Source organism: Tiliqua scincoides, chromosome 1 (assembly GCF_035046505.1).
Source record: "Tiliqua scincoides isolate rTilSci1 chromosome 1, rTilSci1.hap2, whole genome shotgun sequence".
Lineage (NCBI taxonomy): Eukaryota > Metazoa > Chordata > Lepidosauria > Squamata > Scincidae > Tiliqua > Tiliqua scincoides.
Window position 1 is genome coordinate 269477823 of NC_089821.1, and position 25661 is coordinate 269503483.

Sequence of the window (25661 nt, forward strand, 5' to 3'; positions counted from 1 at the left end):
CTTCTTGTGTTCCAAATGACTGACCACTCACCACAGTCTCTTTTAACTGGACCAGAAAGCCAAAAACTCTGCCCAGATAGGCTAACCTATCAGCTTAGGTGAACCCAGGATGGGAATTCAAAGCTTCTAATATGAGTGGGCTGGCATGAAATCTGACCTTGGATTTATATATGGTTTTATCAAAACAATCAATGCATTTTTGCTGTCAATGATATATATATATATATAGGGTATATATATATAGGGTTGCAGGATATATATATATATATATAATATAATCCTATATCCTATATCCTATATCCTATATATATATATCCTATCCTATATCCTATATATATATATATATATATATATATATATATATATATATATATATATATATATATATATATATATATATATATATATATATATATATATATATATATATATATATATATATATATATAGAGGGTTGCAGGATATATATATATAGGGTAGGCCAGCTACTTCTATGGATTTAGTGAGAGAGCTTTTTAACCACGTACGGACAATGGCTTTTCAAGGCCTTAGTGGAGCTGTAGAGCCATTGCTGCTCGTTGTCCATATTTGCACTGTGGCCAAAACAGGCAATCACTTGGTTCAGAATACAATTTTTCCTAGCACATCATGTTTGGATGCAGTATAAATTGAATGCAATTTCCTTTAGAAGTTCTTCTACAACTTGGGATGGAAAATGAGATTCTGAAGCAGTGGCAGTGCAACCCAGAACTTAAAGAAGCCACTTACCACAATTCTTACCGGTCAGACTACACCGCATGCTCTTGTGGGGGTAGTGGGGAGATCGGGAGACATAGAAGTAAGGAAGCATACTTTTTCGCACCTGTCTGTAAGCCCCTCCTTGCTCTTCCTCCACCAGCTCTATAGCTGATACAAGTCTGAGGAGACAAGAGGGGCTTGTAGGAGCCTCTGAACAGGATAGTAACTGGCACAAGTTACCACTTGCCTCTGACCATCCCTCCCCCCAATCCTCTCAGATCTGCCCACCCCCACCTCATTCTGCCTGCCCTACAGACCTATCAAAATCAGCGGGGCCTCCCCTGATTGCCACCACGTACTGTGTCCTCTTTGGTATCCGTGGCAGCAGCTTGGAAACAAATGGCTACAAATGCTTCTGGACCCACACTTGTGATGCCATAAAGTGCGTTCCTTTGCTGGAATGCTATCCAGGTCCAGACTGAGCAGTGCATGGATGCTGACACAGTGTCTGCTGCATCCTGGGGGGCACCGAGGAACTAGGTCAGCCGGGAGAGGTAAGCAAAGAAAATATTTACTTCCTTCCTCTGCTGCTCCCTGTTCCCTTAAGGCCCACTCAGATCTATGCCAGCAAGATCTGTGGATGTTGCTGCCACTGAGATCCACCCACTACTCACACCCAGCCTGCCACAGGCCTGGCCTGATCCCCTTCCCAATTGCTCCTGGGCTGATGGCTAGTCTGCAACCCTCCACTGCCAACTTACTGGTTTTGTGGCATTGGCAGCAGTCTGTAGACCACAGGAGCAGCTGCAGCTATGGCAGCCAGCACAATTCAATGGCAGACAGCAACATCCGCCAGTGTATTGCCTGGATAGAATTGGACTGTTTGATTAAATCAACTCATAGTAATTTAGATTAACAGACCTAACTATGCAAGGCTGTATACAGATCAGGTCAACGCACTGCTGTGCATTCCTACTACAAGCCTCTGTACAAGCATTCAGAGTCCCGTCCCCCCCCCACTGTCGTCTGACGTACTGCATCTTCCACAGGAAAAAGGTTAATCTTCATTGAAAGTATCATTCCTCAGTCCCCTGTATCTGTCGAGGTTACAGAGGGAATGTTTTCTTTGAAGTCAGCTGTCATCCCAGCAAAGCTACATTAAGCAGCTGAAATTAAATATCTGTAGTAGCATATATCAGTATGCTTTTCAGTCAGGGCTGAAAAAAGATAAAGGCTTTGGGGTACAATCATGGGGGGGGAACTAAATTATGCTTGCTTTATAAAACCTCTTTCCATCAATTGATTGGATTACACTCTCTCTCTCTCTCTCTCTCTCTCTCTCTCTCTCTCTCACACACACACACACACACACACACACACAGAGAGAGAGAGAGAGAGAGAAAGAGAGAGAGAGAGAGAGAGAGAGAGAGAGAATGAAAGAGGGGGAGAGGGAGAGTTATGTGTTTATGCCGAAATTAAAATCATTTACAATTTCAGACCTGAACTATCTGAATTTGATCTGACGCACTGCTACTGGTCCAGCAAACTCCACCCCCCCCCCTTGTTATTCCTGGTAGTGCATTCAATTACTGAGATACTATCATTCTGAATATTTTCTCCCTTAGGGACTTATAGAAGGAGGCCTATTAAATGTGCCTTCCCCCTCCCTCTCTCTGAAAGAAATGTAGGGCTGAAAAGAGCCAGCAAGTAGACTATGTGAAGCAAAGAAGCAGCATATTTATTCCTAAAGAAATGACAAATAGCAGTGAGGGTTTGGATCAAGAGGAATAGAATACTACTCTCAAGTGCCAATGGAGCTTATTTCTATGAAGACAGAAAATAGAGCAGAGTTTAAGAAATAAGGGTTGTTTATTCTGCAAGGAGCAGAAAAGTCCTCAGGACAAGAAAGAAATGACATTATGGCCAGCATGCAGTGGCTGTGAGAAAGGCAAATTCCAGACTGGGGATTATTAGGAAGAAATTGAGAATAAAACTGCCAGTATTACAATGCCTTTATGACAATACAGGTCCAGCCTTGTTATACACGGATTTTTTATACACAGATTTGACTCAACACGAATGGCCCCTGCAAATGAGAAGGAATGTGCTGCTCCCTGGAGAAGGAAAAAAATGCACCCCTTTAAAATCACAGTTTTATCTGTGATTAAGGGCGCAATCCTAACCCCTTATGTCAGCACTGACATAAGGGCAATGCAGCTCTGAGGTAAGGGAACAAACATTCCCTTACTTTGAGGAGGCCTCCGTGAGTGCCACCCAACTGCAGGATGCAGCACATGCCCCATTGGCACCTCTATGCCAGTGCTGGAAAGCACTGACACAAGGGGTTAGGATTGCACCCTAAAGCAGTTAAAAAACTGCTTTTTACTGTTGCAGAGAGACAGTCATACAAGTGATTACAGATGTAACCTAAGTATCCACAGATTTTTCTATCTCAAAGCTGATGTGAAGGGCCCTTTAAATTTAAGGAAAACAGTCGTTTAATAATGCCAGAGAGGACAGTTGGCTGACAATCCATCAATCATTCTCTCTGCAGGTTTCACTCTTCCCTTCCCCCTGAGCATGTGAAAGAAGGCTAAATGGCAGCAATTATCACCTTCTCCATTTTTTTCCCCCTTGCTGCGGCTCCTGGTGAAGGGAGGGATTGCTGCCTCCTAGTGAAGCCTAACCTCCTAGAAACAGACTGATTGTCTCTGTGTGCATTACAAAGGTCAGCAAGACTATTTTTAAAACACCAGAGCAAAGCAACTTTGTTTTTTAAATTGATTTGCTATAGTGCATTTTTTGGCATCCACATGAGTTCTTGGAATGGAACCCTCATGAATCATGAGACTCAACCTGTATATGGTGCAGCCCTATTTGGAACATGGTATAATTCTGGTCACCTCAGCTCAAAAGCAATATCGAAAATCTTGAGAAGGTGCCAGAAATGTCATTCAAAATGATCACAGATTGGAGAATATGAGGAAAGCATTTGTGACTTTTTAATTTAGGGGAAAAAATATGATTAAGGAGCGAAATGATCAAGGCTTGATCAAGGTTATACATGATATTGAAGTACAGCATAACATGATCAAGGCCACTTAACTATACATGATTGGCCAGAGAGAATTCTCCTTTGTCATAATACAAGAACTCAGTGTTGTCCAATGAAACTGGATGGCAAGAGATTCAGGACAGACAAAAAAAAAAAGTAGGTATTCACATGATGCATAATTAGTGTACAGAAACCACCGAATCAATATGGGGTGGTGGCCACTGGCTTACATAGCTTGAAAAGGAAATTAGACATACAGGAGGAGAAGCCTGTTGGTCTCCTCTGATTGGAAGTCTGCTCAGAGGTCTATCATGGCTAATTGCCATGATAAGCAAATACAACTTTCATTTTCATCACCAAATACTAGTTGCTAGGGAAGGAAGGGGAACCCAAATTCTTGACAAGATAGATTAACCCTTTCCAGAGGCATCTGGATAGCCACTGTGGCAAAGAAGGTGGACTACATGAACCCAAGAATACATCTGTTCTGTATCTGTTGCCATCCTTCAGTCTCGGAAGACTATGGTATCGCGCTCTGAATGGTGGTTCTGGAACAGTGTCCTCTCCAGTGCGCGAAGCCTGGGTAAAGTAGATATGGAGGATAGACTGTTTCCCAGGCAGCAAATCCCCCCTCTCCACGTCACTGAAATGGTCCAATGGAAAGGCAGAAGCCAATATGGTTGGTTCCAGCGGTGTCGCAGGAGTTGCCAGAGCGTGACTATATCTATTCTGTAAGATAGCTAGTATCAGGCAGAAGTAACGAGAAAACACATAACATGAGAGTGGTCCTGCTTGATTTATCTAATCCTGTAGGGAACTTTTTGTACTATCCATGTATGCATTTCTAAGACCATTTGATGAATCCAGAGTACAAGGACCTCCCCTGTTACTGACGATCAGGTATTAAAGTCCTTGCCTTGATTGATCTTGATTGATCTTGATTCTGCAGACACTTGTATAAGAACACAGAAAACTGCCTTCTCCCCAGTCATATCATCTAGCCTGGAATTGTCACAGTAATTCAGTATTCTTGGGCAGTAATTCTCCAAAGGGTCAGGCAGGAATCTTGCTCTACTCTTTCTGGAGATTCCAGGGACTGAAACTGGCATGCAGAACAGGTGCCCTTCTACTGAACTGCACACCCACCCTTTGCATGGATCTGACTCCACAACTGTTCGTTCACTTTCACGCAGGGTGACCAGATGTAATGGAGCACAGAGTGCCTATAGCTTTAACCATTGTACAGAAGAGAACATTTTGGCGTGTGCAGCTTTTTAAACCCTTCCATGTTGAGCTGCACCTGCCAACGTTTCTTTTTCTATACAATGGTTAAAGGTGCAGGCACTCCGTGCTCCACTGTATCTGGTCACCCTGCTTTCATGCTCAGCGAGACATTTCCTCTCATTCCATCTATATTTCAAGTGCTAACATTTTAATTTTCATTTTTTAAAGGAAGTTGCCTAGATCGTTTTGCTTTTACTTTCTAAGACAAGCTAGAAAATTGCAACAATTTGCAAGTGATGGCTTTTAACATTCATGTATTCTGAGGTAAGGATGAGATCTGAATTTAGAGTGATCGTGATGGTGTCAGAATTCATTGGAATGCAGTAAAATGACATTTAATAAAGATAGATTGTATCATAACTGTGAAAGGGAAAAAAAGATCAAAAGCACAAACAAAAGTTGGGGAATAATGGGTTAAGCAAAGATCGTACCGCAAGGGATGGTGGAAAAGAGCTGAGAACTTATAAGGGGTGCTTCAGTCTTAATTTTTCATAGGACTGTCTAATGCAGCAAACAAACCTTCAGGTGTGCACACACTTAACAGTAGTTCTCATGCATGAGGAAGCTATGTGTGAAGCGCTGTGGTCCACTCAGGGTGCCATTACTCATGGGTAGAGGTGTGATTTTTTTTTTTCCAGTGATAAAGAAATAAAAACATATAACGCCACTTTATGCACTTCTCATAGTAAAAAATAATGTGAAAAAATAAAACTGCTGCTCCATCTGCGGACACTATACCACTATACCTCCTACCTAGCTCACTTTTAAAGCTATTATAATTTATAATTATAATTTATAAAAATGAATCCTTGGAATAAAAACACATAACACCTCTTTCTATACTTTTACTCCTTGGGGGAAAAAATGAAATCTGCACAATAAAATAAAAATGTTTAAGAAAACCTCTATTCATGGGATGTATAAATGCACAGAGCAAAACACCATGACCACCACCATCACGATCATCATGTTCAACACTTTCATAGCAAGTTCTGAGTGTTTACAGCAGTGGTGTAGCTAGTGGGGTGTAAAACGCTAAGGGCCCAATCCTATTCAACTTTCTGGCAGTAATGCAGCTGTGCCAACGGGGCATGCACTGCATCCTGCAGTGGGCAATCAGTCAGGGAGGCCTCTTCAAGGTAAGGGGACATTTGTTGTCTTACCTTGGGGCTGTAGCAAAATTGTATCAGCACTGGGAAGTTGGATAGGATTGGGTCCTAAGTCTTCCACGCCATCCGACCATGCTGTGTAAGTGGCCCCTCTCCCTCGCCACCAGAGCCAGTTGAAGTGGTGAAAACAGCATGGAGCAGTCTCCATGTTGTGATGTGGGGATCACCATGGTGCAGCACAATCCTGAGCTGCACTTGGGCTGGTGCAAGTCCCTTACGCCAGCCCAGGAGGGTCACACGGCACATTTGCGCCTTCTTGGGAGCCAGCAAGGCTGGCTGAAACAAGCCTCCGCGCTGACGGAGGCTCTGAGTCTTGCTTCAGCAGAGTTCTGCTGATGCAAGACCCTGGGGTGGGCAGGGAGGAGGCAGGAGGGAGACATTCTGGGGTGGGGGGGGTGGGCGGCCCCAGGAGCAGGAGAGCAGGGAGCGGGAGGCAGAGCTGGGACCCAGCAGTTATGCTGGATCCCAAACCCCATTCCTGGGGAGTTCAGAGTGGCTTCAACCTCAGGAGGTAGCACAAGTCTGAGGGAACCCATAGAGGCCAGGTTGCCTTACCCAGAGGAAAGGGGAAAAGTTTTCCCTTACCTTGGCTGAATTGCTTTGGGCCCCTATGCCGCACTGGATACAGCACAAGACTCTTGGCTTACCTGTTCCAGCGCAGGATAGGATTGCACCCTTAGGCCCATAATGTTGGTATGTTAGTCTGAAATTAATAAAGGCAGGTATATACGCTGGAATGGTAGCCAAGTTAGTGCATGGTTGGGAAACTTGAAAAGTCTTACACTTTTAGGTATGTTTTTGGCTTCTTTTAATTGTTTGTACTGTTTGCCAGCTGGGAAAGGCATGACCTACATTTTTTGAATAAATAAAAATAAAATAAGTGACATTTTTTTCCCCAAATGAATCTCTTTAACAAAAATTTGAATGATGAGTGTTGTGTATTTGATATGCCATCAATATTTCACTTCTTATAACAACTGAAAGTGAAAGGGGGAATGCAACATTTCAGCAGGGGTGCTGTTAAAAAAACTCTGCAATTTCAATTTCAGTAGGAGGAATTATTTTGAATGCTTGAGCATTTGTATCATGATGTGTCATTTTGTCACATGCTCTTTCAGTGTTTGCTTAAAAGATATGTTAAAATACAGATCACACAATTGGAATTCTGGACATTCTACAGTACTGCCACTTTGGACATACTGAGAATGCATCAAATTAACCTTTAACTGTTTTTGCTTCCTTAGCTTTCAAAGATTTGAGTTAGGATTAAGTATACCATCAATAAAAAATTAAATTGCAATAACACCCAGAGTCCAGTTTAATTCTTATGATTCCCTACAGACAGAAACCAATGTTTGTCCTTCTTCTTTCTTACTTACATTTAATGCTACAGAGTGATCTCCCAGAGCCTGGTCTATATGTCCTGTTACATAATCACTGCCTCTTGAAAAGCCATAATTACTACTCAGCTATTTTTGCCAGTCTGAAACTTCACAAATCATCCTACGTAAAGCTCCATTGGGATTATATGCACATCGCACTCAAATGTCCTTCAAGAACATTAAGGGTCATCCTGCAATTCAAAAATTCATTATTAAAACTCCAATCAGAGATCAAGGAATATGAATGCAAACTGCATAACCATATAATCCCTGAGAAGAGAGCTGCTGAGGTTCCCAAAGCCCTACTGACCAGAGAGCCTTCCTGTCTCATCACATATGTGTGTTTGCTATTTATGGTTAACTCAGTAATGGAGGAAATACGTTCTGATACATATTCAAAGTTCTTCTCTTTAGTATTACTTAACATATCCCAGGATAAATCCTGGCACTGAAAAATTCATGTCAAGGAAGCTTTTGCAGAAGATGCTCCCAGAGGATTGTTCTTCACATCTGTGAACTGAATGATAGGGGATTTTCAAAAAAGAACAAGAAATACTTTAGAAGACTGTCATAAACCAGTGATGAGCATCTGACACATACCACATCCAAGTAATCAAGTTATATCCCTTTGGCATATGGACAGGCAGCCCAGTCCTCAAGGCAGCGCTGCCACCAGGTGCAGTGGCATGTTTGTGACAGCCAGCTATGGTGGTATGCTCAGAGTGCCAGTGCTAAAGAGCACGGATAATTTGGAATCAGACGATATGATCCAGAGAGTTATGTGACCAAGAAAATAAACAAATCACACTTCTTGATGCAAGTCCTTGCACAAGGAGTTGTGCAATGTGAGGTACACAATTAAGGGTGCAATCCGAACCCCTGATTTCAGTGCTTTCCAGCACTGGCATAGCGGTGCCAATGGGACATGTGCTGCATCCTGCAGTTGGGAGGCCTCCTCAAAGTAAGGGAATGTTTGTTCCCTGACCTCAGAGCTGCATTGCCCTTATGTCAGTGCTGGAAAGCACTGACATAAGGGGTTAGGATTGTGCCGCAAGAGTAATAAATAACTATGCAAACTTGCTCAGTCACCTGGAACGGTTTCTACAGGTGTTTGATCTGCCTCATACTAGGCACTGGCACGTAGATGGGGAGAGTTTTCTCTCAGATGTCTTCACTTGGAAGAAAAAGGGAAACAGGTGAGCTTTGTAGCTGCAATTAAGTAAGCGAAGTCCAAGCGCGTGTTCTGCCAACTGCAATATTGATTTTTGTCATTCTTAAAACAATAAATGGGTAAGAAAAACATGTGAATGGAGCATAATCTGGTCATTCATTGGCCCATTCAAAAAGGGCAGAATGCACATAAATGTCTGCCAAGAGGTGACTGCTGACTGCATCATAAGCAGTTTTTAAAATGCTAATAGCAGCTGTGGAGAGGGAGGAGTTGGACTGGGACCATGAGGCTGGCATGGCACTCTTCCATGCTATTTTTCCAAGACAAATCCCCACAAAGATGTTATTTGGTCCATGGGGAATCAAAAAATGACAGCTGTATGTTTCTCCGTCCCCCCTTACGATAAATAGCTGGGAGGGGCAATTTTAGAGTTAATCACTCTTACCACAGTGCCATGGTTCTGATCGAGTCTCCTTTCCAATGCACACAACTTGTACTGGGCTGCGTTCCAAGTAAGCAAGTGGAACTGCACACATGCAATGGGGCTTTCTCATTGAAAACCCTCTCCTGAGCATTGGGGGACCCTCCAGAACAGTGTTGGATGAAATACAGAGGGGTGCATTTGTGAAAGTAGAACAGCCATTTGTATAGGTGGAAGGGCCTTTCCACTTATTCAAGGTACCATGAGATACAACTTTGTGGATCTCCCACATTACATCTAGTTTGGCCCTAAATGGCTTTACGATAAGGAGCAGCACTGATACTGCACCACAAATGGCCCCGTAACATTTGGCACTAGTGCAAATAACACTGTTATCACATTGCATATTTTCCATGCCATAATTAAGAAGTTTCATAAATAAGAATTGCACTCCTTGATATGATTCCTTGATATGGCTACATATAAAGGAACTTTGATATGGAAAACATAAGTACAAACTTTCAGAAAGACTTGTAGAGTACAGAGGAACAATTGACAGAGGGACTCTAATTTTGGGTCAGGATCATTTTCAACCCTGTTCTTAGCGAAAAACTAGCTGTGCTAACTCCAGAACAGCTCAAACACTGAAAACCTGCTGTTACTAATACTTACAATGTTCCTAAAGGATTTTTTTTTCTCAGAAGAGCCAGGACAGTCATCCATTTGTAAGAGTAATGATTAAGTGTCCTTTTTGCAGAGTTTCCTATATAATCCTACTTTTCTGAGAACACTTTTTTCTATCAGTTTTCTTTGAACTGAACAATATAACACCTTCCATCATATCTCACCTCCTGAAGATCATAGCCCTGCATCAACAAGCATCTTATCATCGGAGAAAAGAAAAGGTAACCTCCGTGTCATCCGAGGCCAAAATATCCTTGCAGTTTCCCTTTCAGTGAATAGGAAATAGGACACACTGTCCATCTTCGCAGTCATCAAAGGTTAGCTAACTTTCAGCTGGGTGATGCATGTTATTATTTTTTACAGCTAGTCACAGTAAAAATAATAAATGGGCAGCTCATCAAAGTAGAGAAAACAGAAATATGAAATAGCATAGCAGCAGATAATAAAACAGCCCAACAGAAAGGCACAACCTTATCAAAGCACTGCAACAACAGTAAAAGACCCACACAAGCAGAAGACTGAGAAACTACAGCAATCAACACATCCCAAAGACTCCCGAAAGAGCCGTGTCTTCACCAGGGATCGACAAATATTCTCAGTCCAGATATCCCACTCATTAATTTTCCACAGTTCACATCTGTTGATATTGTCCAAACTCTCTGCAATGGACATTATGGACCAAAATAATATAAAATATAAAAAAGCCGCCCTGGGTCCCTTTGGGGAGAAGGGCGGAATAGAAATAAAGTTTTATTATTATTATTATTATAAAATCTAGGAGAGAGTCACCAAGTGAAACCTAAAGGTGGGACATACCCAGCCTCCATGAACAGAGGTCACCTTAGCAGACACAGTGAAAATATCAACTTGAATACAGTTATGGTATTGAAGATGCTGAGGAGTGGATAGAAATACTGGCTGTGTCAAGCTTTTTTATGATCCATGAATAAAAAGTCATGGGTTTTCTATCAAATTAAAATCACTAGTATTTACATGTTTTTGTTGTTCGTTTGCAGCAGGAATTATCTTCAACAATCAGCAAATGCACTAAGGCTTTGAAAACAAACAAATAGTTCAGTTGTTGCTTGTCCCAAGCCAGCAAATGAAGGTGGAAAGAAGCTACTGCACACAGCTCTCCTCTATTGAGTGTTCAAAGTCTGCCACATGTGTTCATGGGAAAGAGAAAGATTGCACTGGAAACCAGGTAATCGATGTAAAATCCCATGTTTACCTTAGCAAAGAGCCTCATGTAGCAGGGAGATAACAGCTCAACTTTCAGTTTCAAAGTAAAACCAAAGTGATGGTGGATCCTAAGACTTGGCAGTGAACAACAACAACAAATCCAGTTCTGAGTTGTGAGTAGTTTCACAACTTCAAAATCAGAATACGGCATCATGTTCTTCTTTGAGAATGGTGCAGTAAGGTTCCAGTTAGGATGGTTTAAGCCTATTGAAATGCTTCTAGAGACATTTTTTTGCTTTTCTAGAGAGAAGGTTGAACCTGTAGCTCCAAAGGGATACTATAGCTAGAGGTTTTTTTCCCAGTGAGTAAGATAGGATTACAGCCTAAGTTTTACTGAACACAATAGACTTACTTCTGAGTAAAATAAGTAACACCTCTTAAACACTCCAGCCCCTTGCTGATATTCAAGCCTATTCAGATGTAATCCTGAACCACAGTTTGAGCTAACCATAGTTTAGACTCCAAACCACATAGCAGACCATTCATGGTTTGTACAATTTCCCCCTTCTCTGAGAAGGCTCATCATCAGTTCAGATCTAATGTTGAACCATGGTTTACTGAAACCACCCCAAACTGTTATTTCAAACCCTGACCTCACAGCCCCTCACAAAATATGGCTTATCCAATGGTCTTAATTCAATCAAGTTAACCCATGGTATAACTTTGCAAAACTTTATGCAAAACTTTAACTTTGCAAAATGGTATAACTTTGCAAAAGTGTTATGTGAGACCAACCATTTCATCTTTCAGATTTCCTGTCAGAAACTTGTAAGGTTGCTAACAGCCCAATCCTGAGCTTCCTGGTGTCCATTGGAGCAGCGGCATCAAAGCGGCTACTGCTGTATCCAGTCAGCACCAGGAAGCAGTCGGAGATCTTCTCAGGAGAAGGGGACTTTCATTCCCTTCCCCCAGGGAAAGCCCCATGATAGGGCTTCTCAAGTCTGTACCAGTACTCAAGTCTGTACCACCTGTATAGCTGGCATAGACTTGAGAGACTCTGTGTCGGGCCCTCTGGCCTGACACTGAGACATAAGGTGGAACAGAGCTCTGCCAATCCCACCCCGTCCCATCCCAGTTCTTTCTCCCACCCTGCCTTCCCCTGTCCTCGTTCCACCCTCCCCCCAGAGGCTGCACTGCAACCCAGCAGTTGCACTTATCCCCAACAGCGGTGTGTCCGCTTCCTGCTGGCACTGGGCCCAGCAAGTGACTGGCTCAGGCTCATTGCTAGTGCTCCTGGCTAACTGGTTAACATAAACATGCTTTACGGCACATTTCTGGCACCCAGCGCTGGCACTAGGGCTCAGCACTAGCGTTGGGCCAGTTTCGGATTGGGCCCTAATAACACAACAGTACTGGATCTCTCTATACAATTAAAAGGAGAAGCACCGACAGTGTGATGTGAAGTATAACTGAGACATTTGGAGAAATGAAAAGGCCAACACAGTTTCTTTCAAAGCCCTGCCATTCATTCTGCTTCCTGAGGACAACGTGGGGCTAACTGCTAGCTAAAGCTTTAACACCATCCTTTTTAGGTGAGATAGCATTTGAACTGGAACTGGAAGACTAGACAATAAAAAACAACATAGAAGTTGGTAGCTAGAAATGAAGTAAACAAGCTTTCACTGCCATACCTGAGCAAGTTCACACTGCCAAGTTTATCCTAGTTGATGAGGACTCTGTTATACATATGATAAGTCAAACACTACCTTCGTGATCACAGCTGCTGGAATAAGTGCAGGTGTGCTCATGGAAAAAAAGCTGCCAGCTTCCCATATAGACAACCAGGTCATCACTAGCATTTTCACTGGAAAGGAGAACATGAGGTGCGGGAGAAATGGTTCCTTGCCTTTACAAGTCTTTGTATATTCTGTGCCTTTTGCAAAAATCTGTGTTCCACCTCGCCTGTCTCCCAGGATCCCGCACTTCCACCAGTGGGATCGCCAAGGAGAGTTTCATTAAATGGATAGGTACCCATCCCTCGGTCCGCTCATCATATTGAGTCGATCCAGATGTTTCCAACACCCCAATGTGATCCTTAAGGTTTATCTGATTGATAAGTGATACCAGAATTCAATCACGTGACATTTAAGTGAAATAAAACAATACATTCTTTTTTTTAACCTGACAGAGCATTTTGTCACCTTAAAGCAGCATGACACAGGAAGATAATGACGGTTGTCAGCTGTTTCACAGTAATTACAACCTTCATGATACAAAATTACAGTATAACTTAAGAAAATGAGAACTGAAATGATTTTCCCCCTTCAAAAATATAAAAAAAGCCCACAGTGGGGGGGGGGGGGAGAGAACTCACGTATTACATTATGCACAAAGATGATATTCAAATAAGTTCATTAGACTAAAATGTCAGTATCATAGTTCTAAGTTTCCCCCTGTATTCTGGAGCATAGTTTCTAATGCAGTGCTTCAGGCACATGCTTCCTACAAACACAGGAACATGGACTGCTTTTTTTTTCTCAGAGTTTTCCAGTTCAATTAATTATATAATATTAAAATAATGCACCATTTCAGACACTTGCTTCCGTTCTGCTGCCCTAGAGAGCCCTTAAGACTTTCCCAGAGAAAGAGAAGAGAGACTGCAGTCTCTAATGTACTCACGGTCATTGCACAGTGTTCCACTGAAAGAGGTCATGCTACAGTCACAGCTGAACCCATCCCATTGCTGCAAGCACACTCCTTGGTTTGCACATGAGTCCTCTTGGCATGTCGTGCTGGGGCCTAACAAGAACACACAGAAAGAGAGAGAGAAAGAGAGAGAGGGGGAAAAAAGAGAGAGAAGAACTTGGACTTTGGTCTTTCAGAGCAAATTTAGTTGCCAGGATCACACAGGGTAGTTGCCAACATCTCATATTCAAAGGGCAAACTGAGGCAAGCAACAGATAGCAGGATCGGTCAAAACTTTTTGTTTTATTTTTAGGAAGAGGCATACATGGCTTTGCTTTGAAACACAGAAGGACATGGAGATATGAGTTCACTCAGAATAAAAACCAAACAGAAGCAGAGAGTCAACTTAAGCAAAAGTGGTGGTGGTGGTTGTAAACATTGCTAATTTCTTTGCACTATCTTTGATTCTCCTTCTCCAATATGATGGCTTCCGCAAGGTACGATGGAAAACAGAAATTAAAACTGAAATACACAACGGAACAAAACAATAACCCAGAAAAATGTTAAATTAAACGCAAGCTGGAAAAAAATAAGTATTGCCATCCAAGCCAAGATTTGATGAAGAGCTATGCCTGTAGAAAGGTGATGTTTGTGTGAGTTTGTTTTTTTTCCTTTCAGATATATGCATGAATGTATACATGTATAAATTTTGTCTTGATTTATTAGCAGGAATGTTGGCAAGTATCTTTTCACATGCTGTAATGCATCCCATGCAAAAAGAAAAAAAAATCATCCCATAGTTTGTTGTAAAGGGAGAATAATCTACTAACTAATGCACCAGCATGCTCCAAAGTGGCATGCATGTGACAAACAAAGCTATTCTATTTCTAGAGCATAATCAACTAGACCACTGGGGGGGAAAAAAAGAACTTAACGAAAAAGGCATGATCAAAGCATTAAAGCAATCACTATACAAATAGACACAAGACTGAAAGCCTGTATGCAGAATATCCTGTCAGAGGAAAGGATGCTGCATCGTATTATTGAAGGGGGAAAGAGGGAAAATCGGATGCAAAACGACACATGCCAGCACAGAGATGGCTAATGGTTCCCAGAGCACATTACGGGTTTCAGTCTTGCTTGATACACATGAGGACTATCTACCTTGCAAATCAGCTTTCATCAATGCAACTTTGCCAGCAAAATAAAAAAAAAAAAAAGCAAAATATATCAAACGTTAGTAAGCAAATTTCGAAATGGCAGCAAAGGCAGAAAGACCATTCAGAGAAAAAAGTGCATGCCGTTCTTAAAGAGAAAAAGAAATTCCACGGAATGCAAATAAATTAACGCTAATAGACATAAATCTCCAGGCAAGCCAAAATGAGAATGCAGTCATTTGCCAGCATTTACTACAAATATAATGGCTAATTGAGCTGATGACATGTAATGAAAGAAAATTAAAAGCATTTCTTTTCACAGGATAGATGCAAACGCATTAGCACAGTGAATGCACGGTTTATTCCTGACTAGCCATTTGTCATGTTGAGGTACAGTCAAATTCAATCATTAGCACACTATCCTCTCCCATCTTCCTCATCTCCAGGCCCTTCTGCAGGAATGGATGGAATAAGGGCTGGATTTTACATCTAGAACCTTATACTGTACAGTCCTTGAGTCAGAGGGCACAGTTTGTGCTCCTTCCCCAGAACACATTGGGCCAAAGTAAAAAGAAAGTTCAAATGTCTCATTCTTTCAAATCAAATGCTATTCCAAGTTCTGGTGTGCATGTGTCTTTTCTTTCAATGAAATTGTCAGTTCCGAGGCATTTATCAGCACAATATATACAGAAGTGCTCAATTTTTGGTAATGTTAAGACTGGCAGTCTCTGGAGGAATGTTGTTAGCCAAGCCAAGAAGCAGACAGCCAAGCAGGTAAGATGGGACAGGCAGACAGAAAGAAATTCCCATTATTCTAAGGACACTCCCGGACTGAGAAGGCAAGGCAGAGTCAATAGCTCTAATATTCATTTATTTACTCATTCAATCTTTTTTTTTATATAGACGATTTCTATCTCAGCTTCCCCCCCCCCCCCCAAATAAACAGTTCATTCAAGGCGGTGTACAATATAGAGAAATAAAGAATAAAATGCAAAAATAGGAAAGGAATATAAAGTGCAATAATTGTAAAACAATCACAAGGAGCAGTGCAATAAAAATGTTAAAACAAAATTCAGCATAAAACCACAAGGCCCAAAGGGAAATAATTAAGAAGGCCAGGTGGGGAAAAAAGGCTTCAGCTTTTGCCGGAATACTAACTGAGAAGGGGTAGTCCTTTTCCCACTGGGAGAGAGTTCCATCATAACAGCACCACCACAGAGAAGGCCCTGCCCCTCATTGCTAACAATTCCCCCCTCCCCCCGTTCCCCTTAACCCCACGTATCCTTTCAGGTCCTGCTCCATGGTGTCAATCAAAGTTCTAGATAATAATCAACAAGATGGGACACCTTGTTGAGCCTTGTGTGAAGAAAAGGTGGTGCCTATTAGACCAAAGCACAATTCAGGCATTTGTTTTGATGCGATGGTGGCATGGAAAAGCTATCACGGGTTACACTTTGACACATCATTGTGGCCAAAAATATCAGGAAAAACATTTGAAATGCATGATGTAGTACAAACTTCAGAGCTCGTCAGAGAACCAGAGCAAAATAAATAAACAGCCCGATCCTAACTAAATCCACTCTGCTCATGCAGCCACACCAATGGAGCATGTGCAGAGTGGGTGGGGGGTGCAATCTGGAGGCTTCCTCAAGGCAAGGGACTGTTCCCTCACCTTGGGGTAAGCCCCTGCTACCTCAGCAGGTCTCCTTGGATCCACACCAGCTACTTTGCTGGTGCAGAATACAGGAGAGTAAGGGCGAGGGAAGGAGCACAGAACACTGATGCATGTGAGTGCTGCTGGAAACCTTCCCTTCCCACCACCATTTTACATTCTGCCAGCTCCTTCCCCACACAGACACTCATTCATTTCTTCCTCCCACCACCTGCCCCACTTGCCAGCTTATCTGCCCATTTACAACAGCAGAACCACCGTTCCACTATTGTAAAGCCCAGTTAGGATTGAGCTGTAAAAAATAACATGCAGTGCAACCCACTTTCATCAGCATGTTCACATGATTCCTTCAGTCACTTCTATTACTAAGTTTGTGGGGAGGAGGGGCGTCATTCTACACATCCAAAAGAGTGTTTGGAAAATGGTTGCTAAATGGATCTGTGCTACAGTCGGCAGTTAGGTAGATGTTTCAGAATACATTCCATTCACAGTGTGGCCCCAGTTAGGTACACCAAAGCAATCAACTTTTGGTACCTTTGTAGTATAGGGATAAAAATATATTGAAATAAGCATGTAAAGAAGGGTCAGGTATGGCCATGCAAGAGAAAGAATCACGCAATTATTTTGGGCACACGCAAAACTCATCATGGCTTCAATGACAGCATATTTCCCACATTACAATTTGGGTGTATAACTTGGCCTGATTATTTGGGTCGACAGATACTACTCTATTACTTTAACATTTTGGACTGGTAGAAATGAAGGTCCTTGAGAATTTGAACATTACATGTAATCGGCTATTGGGTATTTGAATGCAAATATTTCATCATTAAGAGTACTGTATATACCCCACTCTGTCCAATTTCCCACCAGCATTAGAATATGTTATTATTAGAATCTGTACCTTTAGGTGTTTGGATGTTGTACATTCATGCATTTATTTACACTTTTGCTATTCAATGTTAGTCATCAGAATAAAATTAGAACACAAGTCACAAGCATTTAAAAGTTCAGACAGAAAAGAAGTATAAATGAACATCTAAGAGAAAAAAAATGGTTTTCACCCTGGAGAATGGGTTGATTTTGGTTTTCTTAGAACTGATCTGTTTGAACAGAACTAATCTATAGGTTTTTTTCTCCCGGTAAAATTCCTTGATAGTGTTCACTTTACTTCATTTTGCTGAGTAGGCTACCTCAGAATGCCTGGTGCAAAGGAGTGGCAACAGAATGCAGGTATCTTGTTGTCTTGAGGCATCCTGAGGTGTGCCACTGCGAGATACCAGAAGCTGGACTAGATGGGCCTTCGGCCTGATCCAGTAAAGCTCTTCTTTTGTTCTTATGTTCACTGGTAATCTATCCCATGAATGCCTTGCAGGCAGCTATATGGACAGATGCCATCTAAGACAGACTGTGATTTTGTGCAAGCCGAATACTGCATTGGTGTTAGGTATGTGACAATTTCCCTGGTTTTGCAAACAAGAACAGGTTGTTTACTCAGCCCATGGAGACACACATTGTTGATGGGCTCCATTTGACTTGGTGGGTCACAAGATGTACAGGCGTAAGGAGTCCTTTTGAATAAGGTTCCTAACCAATTACTGCATGGTACAGTTCCTAGCACCAGTGGTGCTAAATAACAGCCTAATCCTATCCAACTTTCCAGAACTGGTGCAGCCGCAATGCAGCCACAAGCTAAGGGAACAAACATGCCCTTATCTTGAAGAGGCCTCTGTGACTGCCTCCCCACCACAGGTTACAGCACACGCCCCATTAGCACAGCTGTACTGGTACTGGAAAATTGGATAGGATTGGGCCCTAAGTGTTCAGAACTAGCAATAAGGTTTGAAGAGACAGAAGCTCTATCTAAAGATAAACTCTTGCAGTTTTTAGTTAGCCTTGAGTGTTGATATGTATCTTTGTGTCATCTTGTGTACACTACAGAATTATTTCTTAGTGATCATTTCTCTTCTTCTCTATATCTTCTTTCTGAAGTATACATAGTTTGAATGTGGATGAGATGTGAAGGCACTTAACAATAGTCAGACTCAGTTCAAGGCTTAAATGGATGTTCTGTAGAAGTGCAGATAAAGGAGGGTTGGGTCAAACTTTCCATGCTCACACCATAAACAGCCAAATGTTTCCCCAAAGGAAAACAACTGCTGCTGTTTTTGCTTTAGTTTATTGAAATGAATCTCAGTGATCTGAGCATGCCTAACTGAAAGGGGGAGGGGGAACACACCCTATTTCAGAGCCAGGGAGGGAGTTAGAATATTGCCTGCTGACTATCAAGTTGACTTTTTCTGTAAACAAAAAAAGGTTGTGAGGGAAAACTTTGGGGGCTAGGGAGACCCTAAAGGCAAGTGTCAGGGGGACAGGCATTCTACATGATTACAAAGTACTCAAACTTGTAATGAAAGTGATGGTAATGAACATAATTTGAAGAGCATATAAGCCAAAGGGGTATACAGGGTTATACAGGAACTGAGAGAGACTGTCTGGCCTGGGTAGCTGTTTAAGAACTGAGGATTTCCTTATAAAAAAAAATTAAAACCAAACCAATACAAATGCATTTCAGTGTTCTGATGATTTTATTTTTATTGATTTGTTATTTTATCTTTAATGTTATGCATCTTGGCATTTGGAAAACTCAATAAAAAGTATATTTTAAAGGGGAAGGGCTTGCATGTTTGGTTCAAAGGTCATCACAGGAGTTGTCAGGCCACGGAAAATAAAATAATCTTGTTATCCTGTCTCAGCAAAGCAGTAGTCGAGTTCTGAGACTACGGGGATCTGGCTGTCAGTTCAAGCAGGCCAAAAGCAGGTGTCCATGAAGCTGGGTGAATCAGTGGTGCAAGTGTTCGTGTGCATTCCAGGAAAAAAAAGGGATGTGTGAAAAATTTCACAGACACCACTTCTGGCCTGGGTCAGCTTGGGCTGGCCCCGTCTGTCATAGATCCCACTTGTTATCCATAGAACTGACTTCTACATAGTATGTGTTAAGATCCAATTGTAATGCTTTGAACCTTTGACCACTATTGTTACAGTGACTGCAACAAGCCCGAACAATCTGCAACCCACCAAGCTGATCACAGTGCACAGCTATGTGTTGTGGTTTGCCAAGTGCTTGACAACCTTCACATTTTGCAGTCCCAAGCAGATACCCACAAGAAGGAGCTTTACTGACTTGCAAGTGGGCCCTCCATACATGATGGCTGGAATGATTGAGAGCTCAATCCTATGCATGTCTACTCAGAAGTCAGTCCCATTACAGTCAATGGGCTTACTCCCAGGAAAGTGTGGATAGAATTGCAGTCTTAGCTTGATGGGTGACAATTGCATAGGCTTGGAATATGGCCATAATACCAACTAGCCATAAAACGCCTGAACCTAGTCTGTTTGGCTCTAGCGAGTGCTGCAACTTCTCATCGGCACACAACCTGTGCTAAAAATGTGCATCTAAATTAAATTAGCTAATTTATACACTAACTATCATCTAAGCACTGTGATGATATAAAGTGCTGCACAGGAGCTAATTATCACAACAATTAATTAGAATACAGCACAAACAAAACGAAGACATGCAAATTGGCTTGTCGCTAGCAAAGAACAGCCTCTGCCGATTATATTTGAGAAGATAACTTAATGTTCTCAGGTTCAATTTGCGCTTTGTGCCATCAATGTACATTTTTCCCTCAATGGCATCCACCTTCATTAATAATGTAAAACAAGTCCAGCTTACAACTGCGGCACGGCACAAATTGATGACAGCGGGTAAGATAGGAAACTGTCATCACCAGAGTGCAAATAAACAGAACACAGCAGGAGAGATGGTACAGCAGCCCCATGATGAGGTATTGGGATATTTACTTTACATTAGAAGAGCTTGTGACAAAATTACAAAATTACTGCTGCGTACCTTCACATCCTCGTTCTATCTGGCCGTTGCAAAACAGAGCATCTGAGATCAGATCTGGGAGGCGCCCATTGAGATCCACTGAGGCAAGGCAGCCTTGAAACCCTTCCTTTGCATGGACCAGCTTGGGCAAGGATTTGTAGGTCTCTTTCGCCACTCCTCCAATGTATAAGTCACCTGTGGAGTCAAGGTACATCCATTGTCACAGGTGTGTTATGGGCAAAAGTGCAAAAGAAATGAACATACATAAAATATAAACTGTTAGCAAAGCACGTAAAAGAAAATCAGCAACAGCAACAAAAATAAAAGCTCAAGATATTATTGATTAAAAATTCAGGGAAATCTAAGTCTTCTCAGGAACTTAAATGATAGACGAGTAGTTGCCAGGCAAACATTTCTGGGGATTGTATTCCACAATCTGAGCATCAACACACAAAAAAAGTCTTTGTTTTTGGTCACCAAATCTCTGAAGGAGAAGGATCATGGAACAGTGTTTCACCAGCTACACTCAATTAATTTAATTTAATACATTTGTTTCACAGCCCTCCTCCAAGAAAAGGAACCCAGAGTAGCATACATGGAACTTGATGCCATTTTCATCTCACAACATATCTATGAGCCTGACAGCACAATCCTGAACACTCAGTCAGCTGTCCACACATCTGCACCTCCATTCAAGTCAGGGAGGCTGGCGTATGGTTGTGCACCAGCCTCCCTGCTGAAGCAAGACCTGGCGGAGGTGTGTTTGCACCAGCCTGCCAGCATGGTGGTTTGGGGAGATCAGGACAGGTCATTTCGGGGGTGTTTTGGGGTGGGAGAAGGTGGGTGGCAGGCAAACTGGTGGGTGGGCCAGACCCGGGAAGGAGGGTGGGATTGGCCTCTGATGATACTTAGACCAGATCATAACCCCCCTCCTGAGCAGCCCAGACTAACACCGGGTTGCTCCACACCAACTACTTACTTACTTACTGACACCCAATCCTGAGCTGCCCAGGGCGTGGGGCTGTGGTGGTGCTGAAAATGGCTGCTGCTGCATCCTGCACACCCCAGGCAGCTGCTGGCAGATGCTCGGAAGAAGGGGATTTTCATCCCCTTCCCCTTGGTAAACAGAGTAGCCCTGCAATGGGGCTATTCAATTCACCATCAACCAAAAGGTTGGCGGTGAACCAAGTGAATCAAGTGCCACTGTGTTGGGTGGTGAGCCCAATGCAGAGGATTTGGATCCTGTGGAGCTCTGCTCCACTGGTCCCACCTCCCTCCCTTCCCCCTCCCTCCCCCTGGCAGGCCTCCACCCCACCCTTTCCCCACCTCCCATCTCCCCGGCATGCCTCCTCCCTGCCCTCTCCCCGCCCTCCACCCACCTCCCTCTTCACCAAAATGCCTCCTCCCTGCCTTCCCCCACACCTCCACTTACCTCTCTGATGCTCAGCGGTCCGTGTGACCGCTGAGTGGTGGAGCTTGGACACTCCCCCGGCACTAGCCCAGCGCCACCTGGCACTAGGCTGTCACTGGCACTTGCTCGGCACTAGGGCCCACAATCGTGACTTATGGCACGTTTGTGACGGTGCGTGCCGGCAATGAGCCATCACACCAAGCTCAGGATTGGGTTCTTACTTACTTACTATATTTCTATTCTACCTTTCTCCCTTAAGGGACCCAAAGCGGCTTACAACATAACTCCTAATACAAAGGCATAAGACCTATTTAGGGGCAAAGATCCGAGTGGCTGAGGCAGTGCTCGAGGTAAGGGGAAAAATATCCCCTTGCTCCATGTTGCATCACAGCCACCTCCAACCCTATGCTTGATACAGCACAAGCCAGTCTGCCTGCCTGTTGTAGTGCAGGTTAGAATTGGGCCGTCCGAGACGGTGACTGGCCCAAAATCACACACTAGCTGGGTGGGAATTTGAACCCAGGCCACACTAATTCAAATATCCCCAAGTATGCACGCTGTCCATTACACAACACTGATTCTTCATACTCTTTCCCACTAAGCAAGTAATAAAGCACTTACAGATGTTGAAGTACTATATACAATTTAGACCAGGAACAGAAACATTTGTCAAACAAAATCCCTCTCACTTAAAGCCAGAGCAGTGAGACGATAAACTAAGGGCGCAATCCTAACCTGCGCTGGAACAGGCAAGCCAGGAGGCTTGCGCTGTATCCAGCACAGGACTGTGGCTAGAAGCGGCTCAGCCAGAGGTAAGGGGAAACTTTTCCCCTTACCCCTCGGTAAGTGCTGCTGGCCACAATGGGTCTCCTCGGACTTGCACTACCTCTGGAGATGTGGCGTTTTACTTGAAGCCACTCCGTTCTCCCCAGGAACGGGGGTTGGGATCCAGTATAACTGGTTGCCCTTCACCCGCCCTCCTCCCGCCTAGGAACACCTCCCTCCCTCCTCTTCCCTGCCCCCCCACACCTACATTTCCCGCTTGTGTCAGCACTGGTGGGCCTGGCTTCTCCCTTGAGGAGGCATAAACGTGCTTTACGGCACATTTGTGACCCTCCTAGGCCAGCCCAAGGGACTTAGGCCAGCATAGGGTGCAGTTTGGATTGCGCCCTAAATTCTGAAATTAGGAAAAGAAGATTCTGTGTGCTGGTTTAACCAAATTTAAAGGCAATTTAAGGCAATTTAACCAAAGCTGCCTCCAAAGAGCTTTTGTCACAATTTCCCCTGTCTGGTGCTCTCTGAGTGGCTAATGGTGAAAAACTGCAGCATTCCTGAAACGGAGCCTGCCAGTAATCTTAAGAAGAGAAGCCAGAGGTAACACCTTTAGATGTGGTATACTTGATAACACACATGTCTTGTATGCCTCTCAGCAGGGGCAGTAACTGCCATGATCACCCCTTGATGGCTGTTGACAGGCCATCAAAGAATGTCGTGGAATGTTCTTAAATTACACCTTCCTCACCCTGCGGTGGTCGTTTTGCATAAAGTTGCTTACCCTCCAGAACTGACATCTCTCTCTCTCTGACCTGAAATCACATTTGGAAGCAGTGGGTTTTGCTACCATCATTTATCAGTGTTTCCACCATTTTGCTTTTCCCTGTGAGATACAGGAAGCTGGACTAGATGGGCCTATGGCCTGATCCAGTGGGGCTGTTCTTATGTTCTTATGCCCTCAGTCTTCCCTCTCCTCTTTAGGCTCTCCTACCACCAGAGGACCAAGCTTACTCCTGGGAGCAGACACAGTTGAGCACAGGGAGTGTCTCCTTCACCCCCCCCCCCAATCCCAGCAGTTCTTGCCACTCTCTGGCAGTCTGCCTACCCTTGCTCTCCCCACCCCACAGCAGTTCTAGTAATTGACTCTTTTCCATGCCTGTCCATGCTTGTGGCACAATTGACTGAGCATTATATAATCATTAGCAGTTTTCAATCCTTGTGCTATTTCCCCTTTTACATTCAGTCTCCTCAATAAAACATAATTTTTAGAATTATTGTGGGCATGCAGTCATTCACAATTCCCTCCCCCTTTTCCTGGTACCCGTCTGGAAGGTGTGTGCGCTGTGACCAATGGTGCAAGATCCCTCAACACATCTCTCAGATGAACAAGTGTACACACATCTCCAGACCACTCAAGGTAACAAGCTGTAGATACACAAAGGTGACAGATCAGATTGCCATTGTTTGTTCTTTATTTTACAATATTTTTATCCTGCCGTCCTCCTCAAAATAACTTGCCTTGGGCCATCCTCGTGCCTCAGACTAGAGCAGGAGTGTCAAACATAAGGCCCGGGGGCCGGATGTGACCTGTGGAAGCTTTTTATCCAGCCCTCAGGTCTCTCAACAGCTGGGTAGTGCTGAGATGTTACTGCTGTAAGGGCAACACACATGAAAATTGGCTCTCCCATATCTTGAATAATGACATCACTTCCGGCCTAATGACATCACTTCCAATCCTTAGCAGGCATCATGAATGCTGTTCTGCCCTTGGCATGAAACCAGTTTGACATGCCTAGGCTAGAGGTTATTTTAAGGACTGGCGAAAGTGTCAGGCTCAAGGTCAAAGTACAGAAATCCTTTCTTTTAAGCACACAAAGTAAACTAAGCATAATGTGTAAGAAAAAGCACACAAAGTAAACTAAAGCAAAGCAAAACTTACAAGGTGCTGAATAAGAGGGCTTCACGGAGTGGCAAAGGGGTGTGTAGGTGTCAAGTTCAAAAAAATGTGGACCTAAATTAGTGAGATTATATTGGGGGTGCTCACTGCTAACTGGTCAAAACATGGATTTGTTGTCAATGATAGATGCTCCCAGGCTGTTCTTGGGTTCTTGGGTCACACGCAGCTCACAATAATTAGGCTGATGTAGGAGAGAGAGATGTGTTCAGCCTTAGGGAAAAGGTGTTGCACAGCAGGTGCCGCATAATTGGTAGCCTGGAAAGGGCCAGGGTTGGGGAGGATGGCCTGGTCTTAGCATCAAATATCAGGAGTACCTGGGGCTCTTGAACTGTGTCCAGGTTCTTGTTACAGCTACCAGGTGGAGGGCAGGTGCTGGGCCTGGACTCAGCCATCACAGAACCCAAAGTGGTTTGTTACAGAAGTCCTCATGGGCAAATAATAACATGGAATTTGCTATTACAAGGCATGGTGACAGCAGCAGGTGAATAGCCCACTCCTATGCTGCCCCCGTGCCTTGAGAAAGAGCAGTGCCAAAATGGCCACTGCTGTATCCTATGGGAATGTGGCAGCTGCCAGAGACTCCTCGGGCTAATGGAGCATTTGCTCCCTTTCTCCAGGTAATGGCAATGCAGTCCTAATGGATCTGCGCCTGCTATTGAGCAGGCACAAAACCAACAAGACTTGTGTCAGGTTTCTCAGGGCAGGAGGGGGGGAGCATAGGATACGGTGGTAGAGTCTGCTGCTTCCCCTGCCCCCTCCTGGGCTCAATCCTCCCCTTCCTCTGACCTCCCCCTGCCCAGTTCCATCCCCGTGCCTTCCCACCAACCCGAAATGCCTCTCTGCTGGTTGGCAGTGACACATACAACTGGCTGCTTGAAGTGTCATCTTCCTGGTGCTGAAGCCCAGCACCAGCACAGCATCCTCAGCACCTGCACAAAAGTGCTTGGCCAGAACTGGTGCCGGCCAAGGAGTGACGGTGCTGAAGACTTTAGGACTGGGCCCTTGGATGGCTTTAACAGGGGAT

The 25661-nt window shown here is 43.5% G+C and overlaps 1 protein-coding gene across 15 annotated transcripts in view; it reads right to left on the minus strand.

Moving 5' to 3' along the window:
- NRXN1 (neurexin 1) overlaps nt 1-25661 on the minus strand; it is a 1133747-nt gene that overhangs the window by 520189 nt on the left and 587897 nt on the right. For all 15 annotated transcript variants that reach the window (XM_066625795.1, XM_066625872.1, XM_066625848.1 and 12 more), the window contains 2 exons: nt 20517-20690; nt 13766-13885 (listed from right to left, as the gene is read on the minus strand). In XM_066625795.1, the coding sequence (XP_066481892.1) occupies nt 13766-13885; nt 20517-20690 (294 nt within the window). The remainder of the gene's footprint in view (nt 1-13765; nt 13886-20516; nt 20691-25661) is intronic.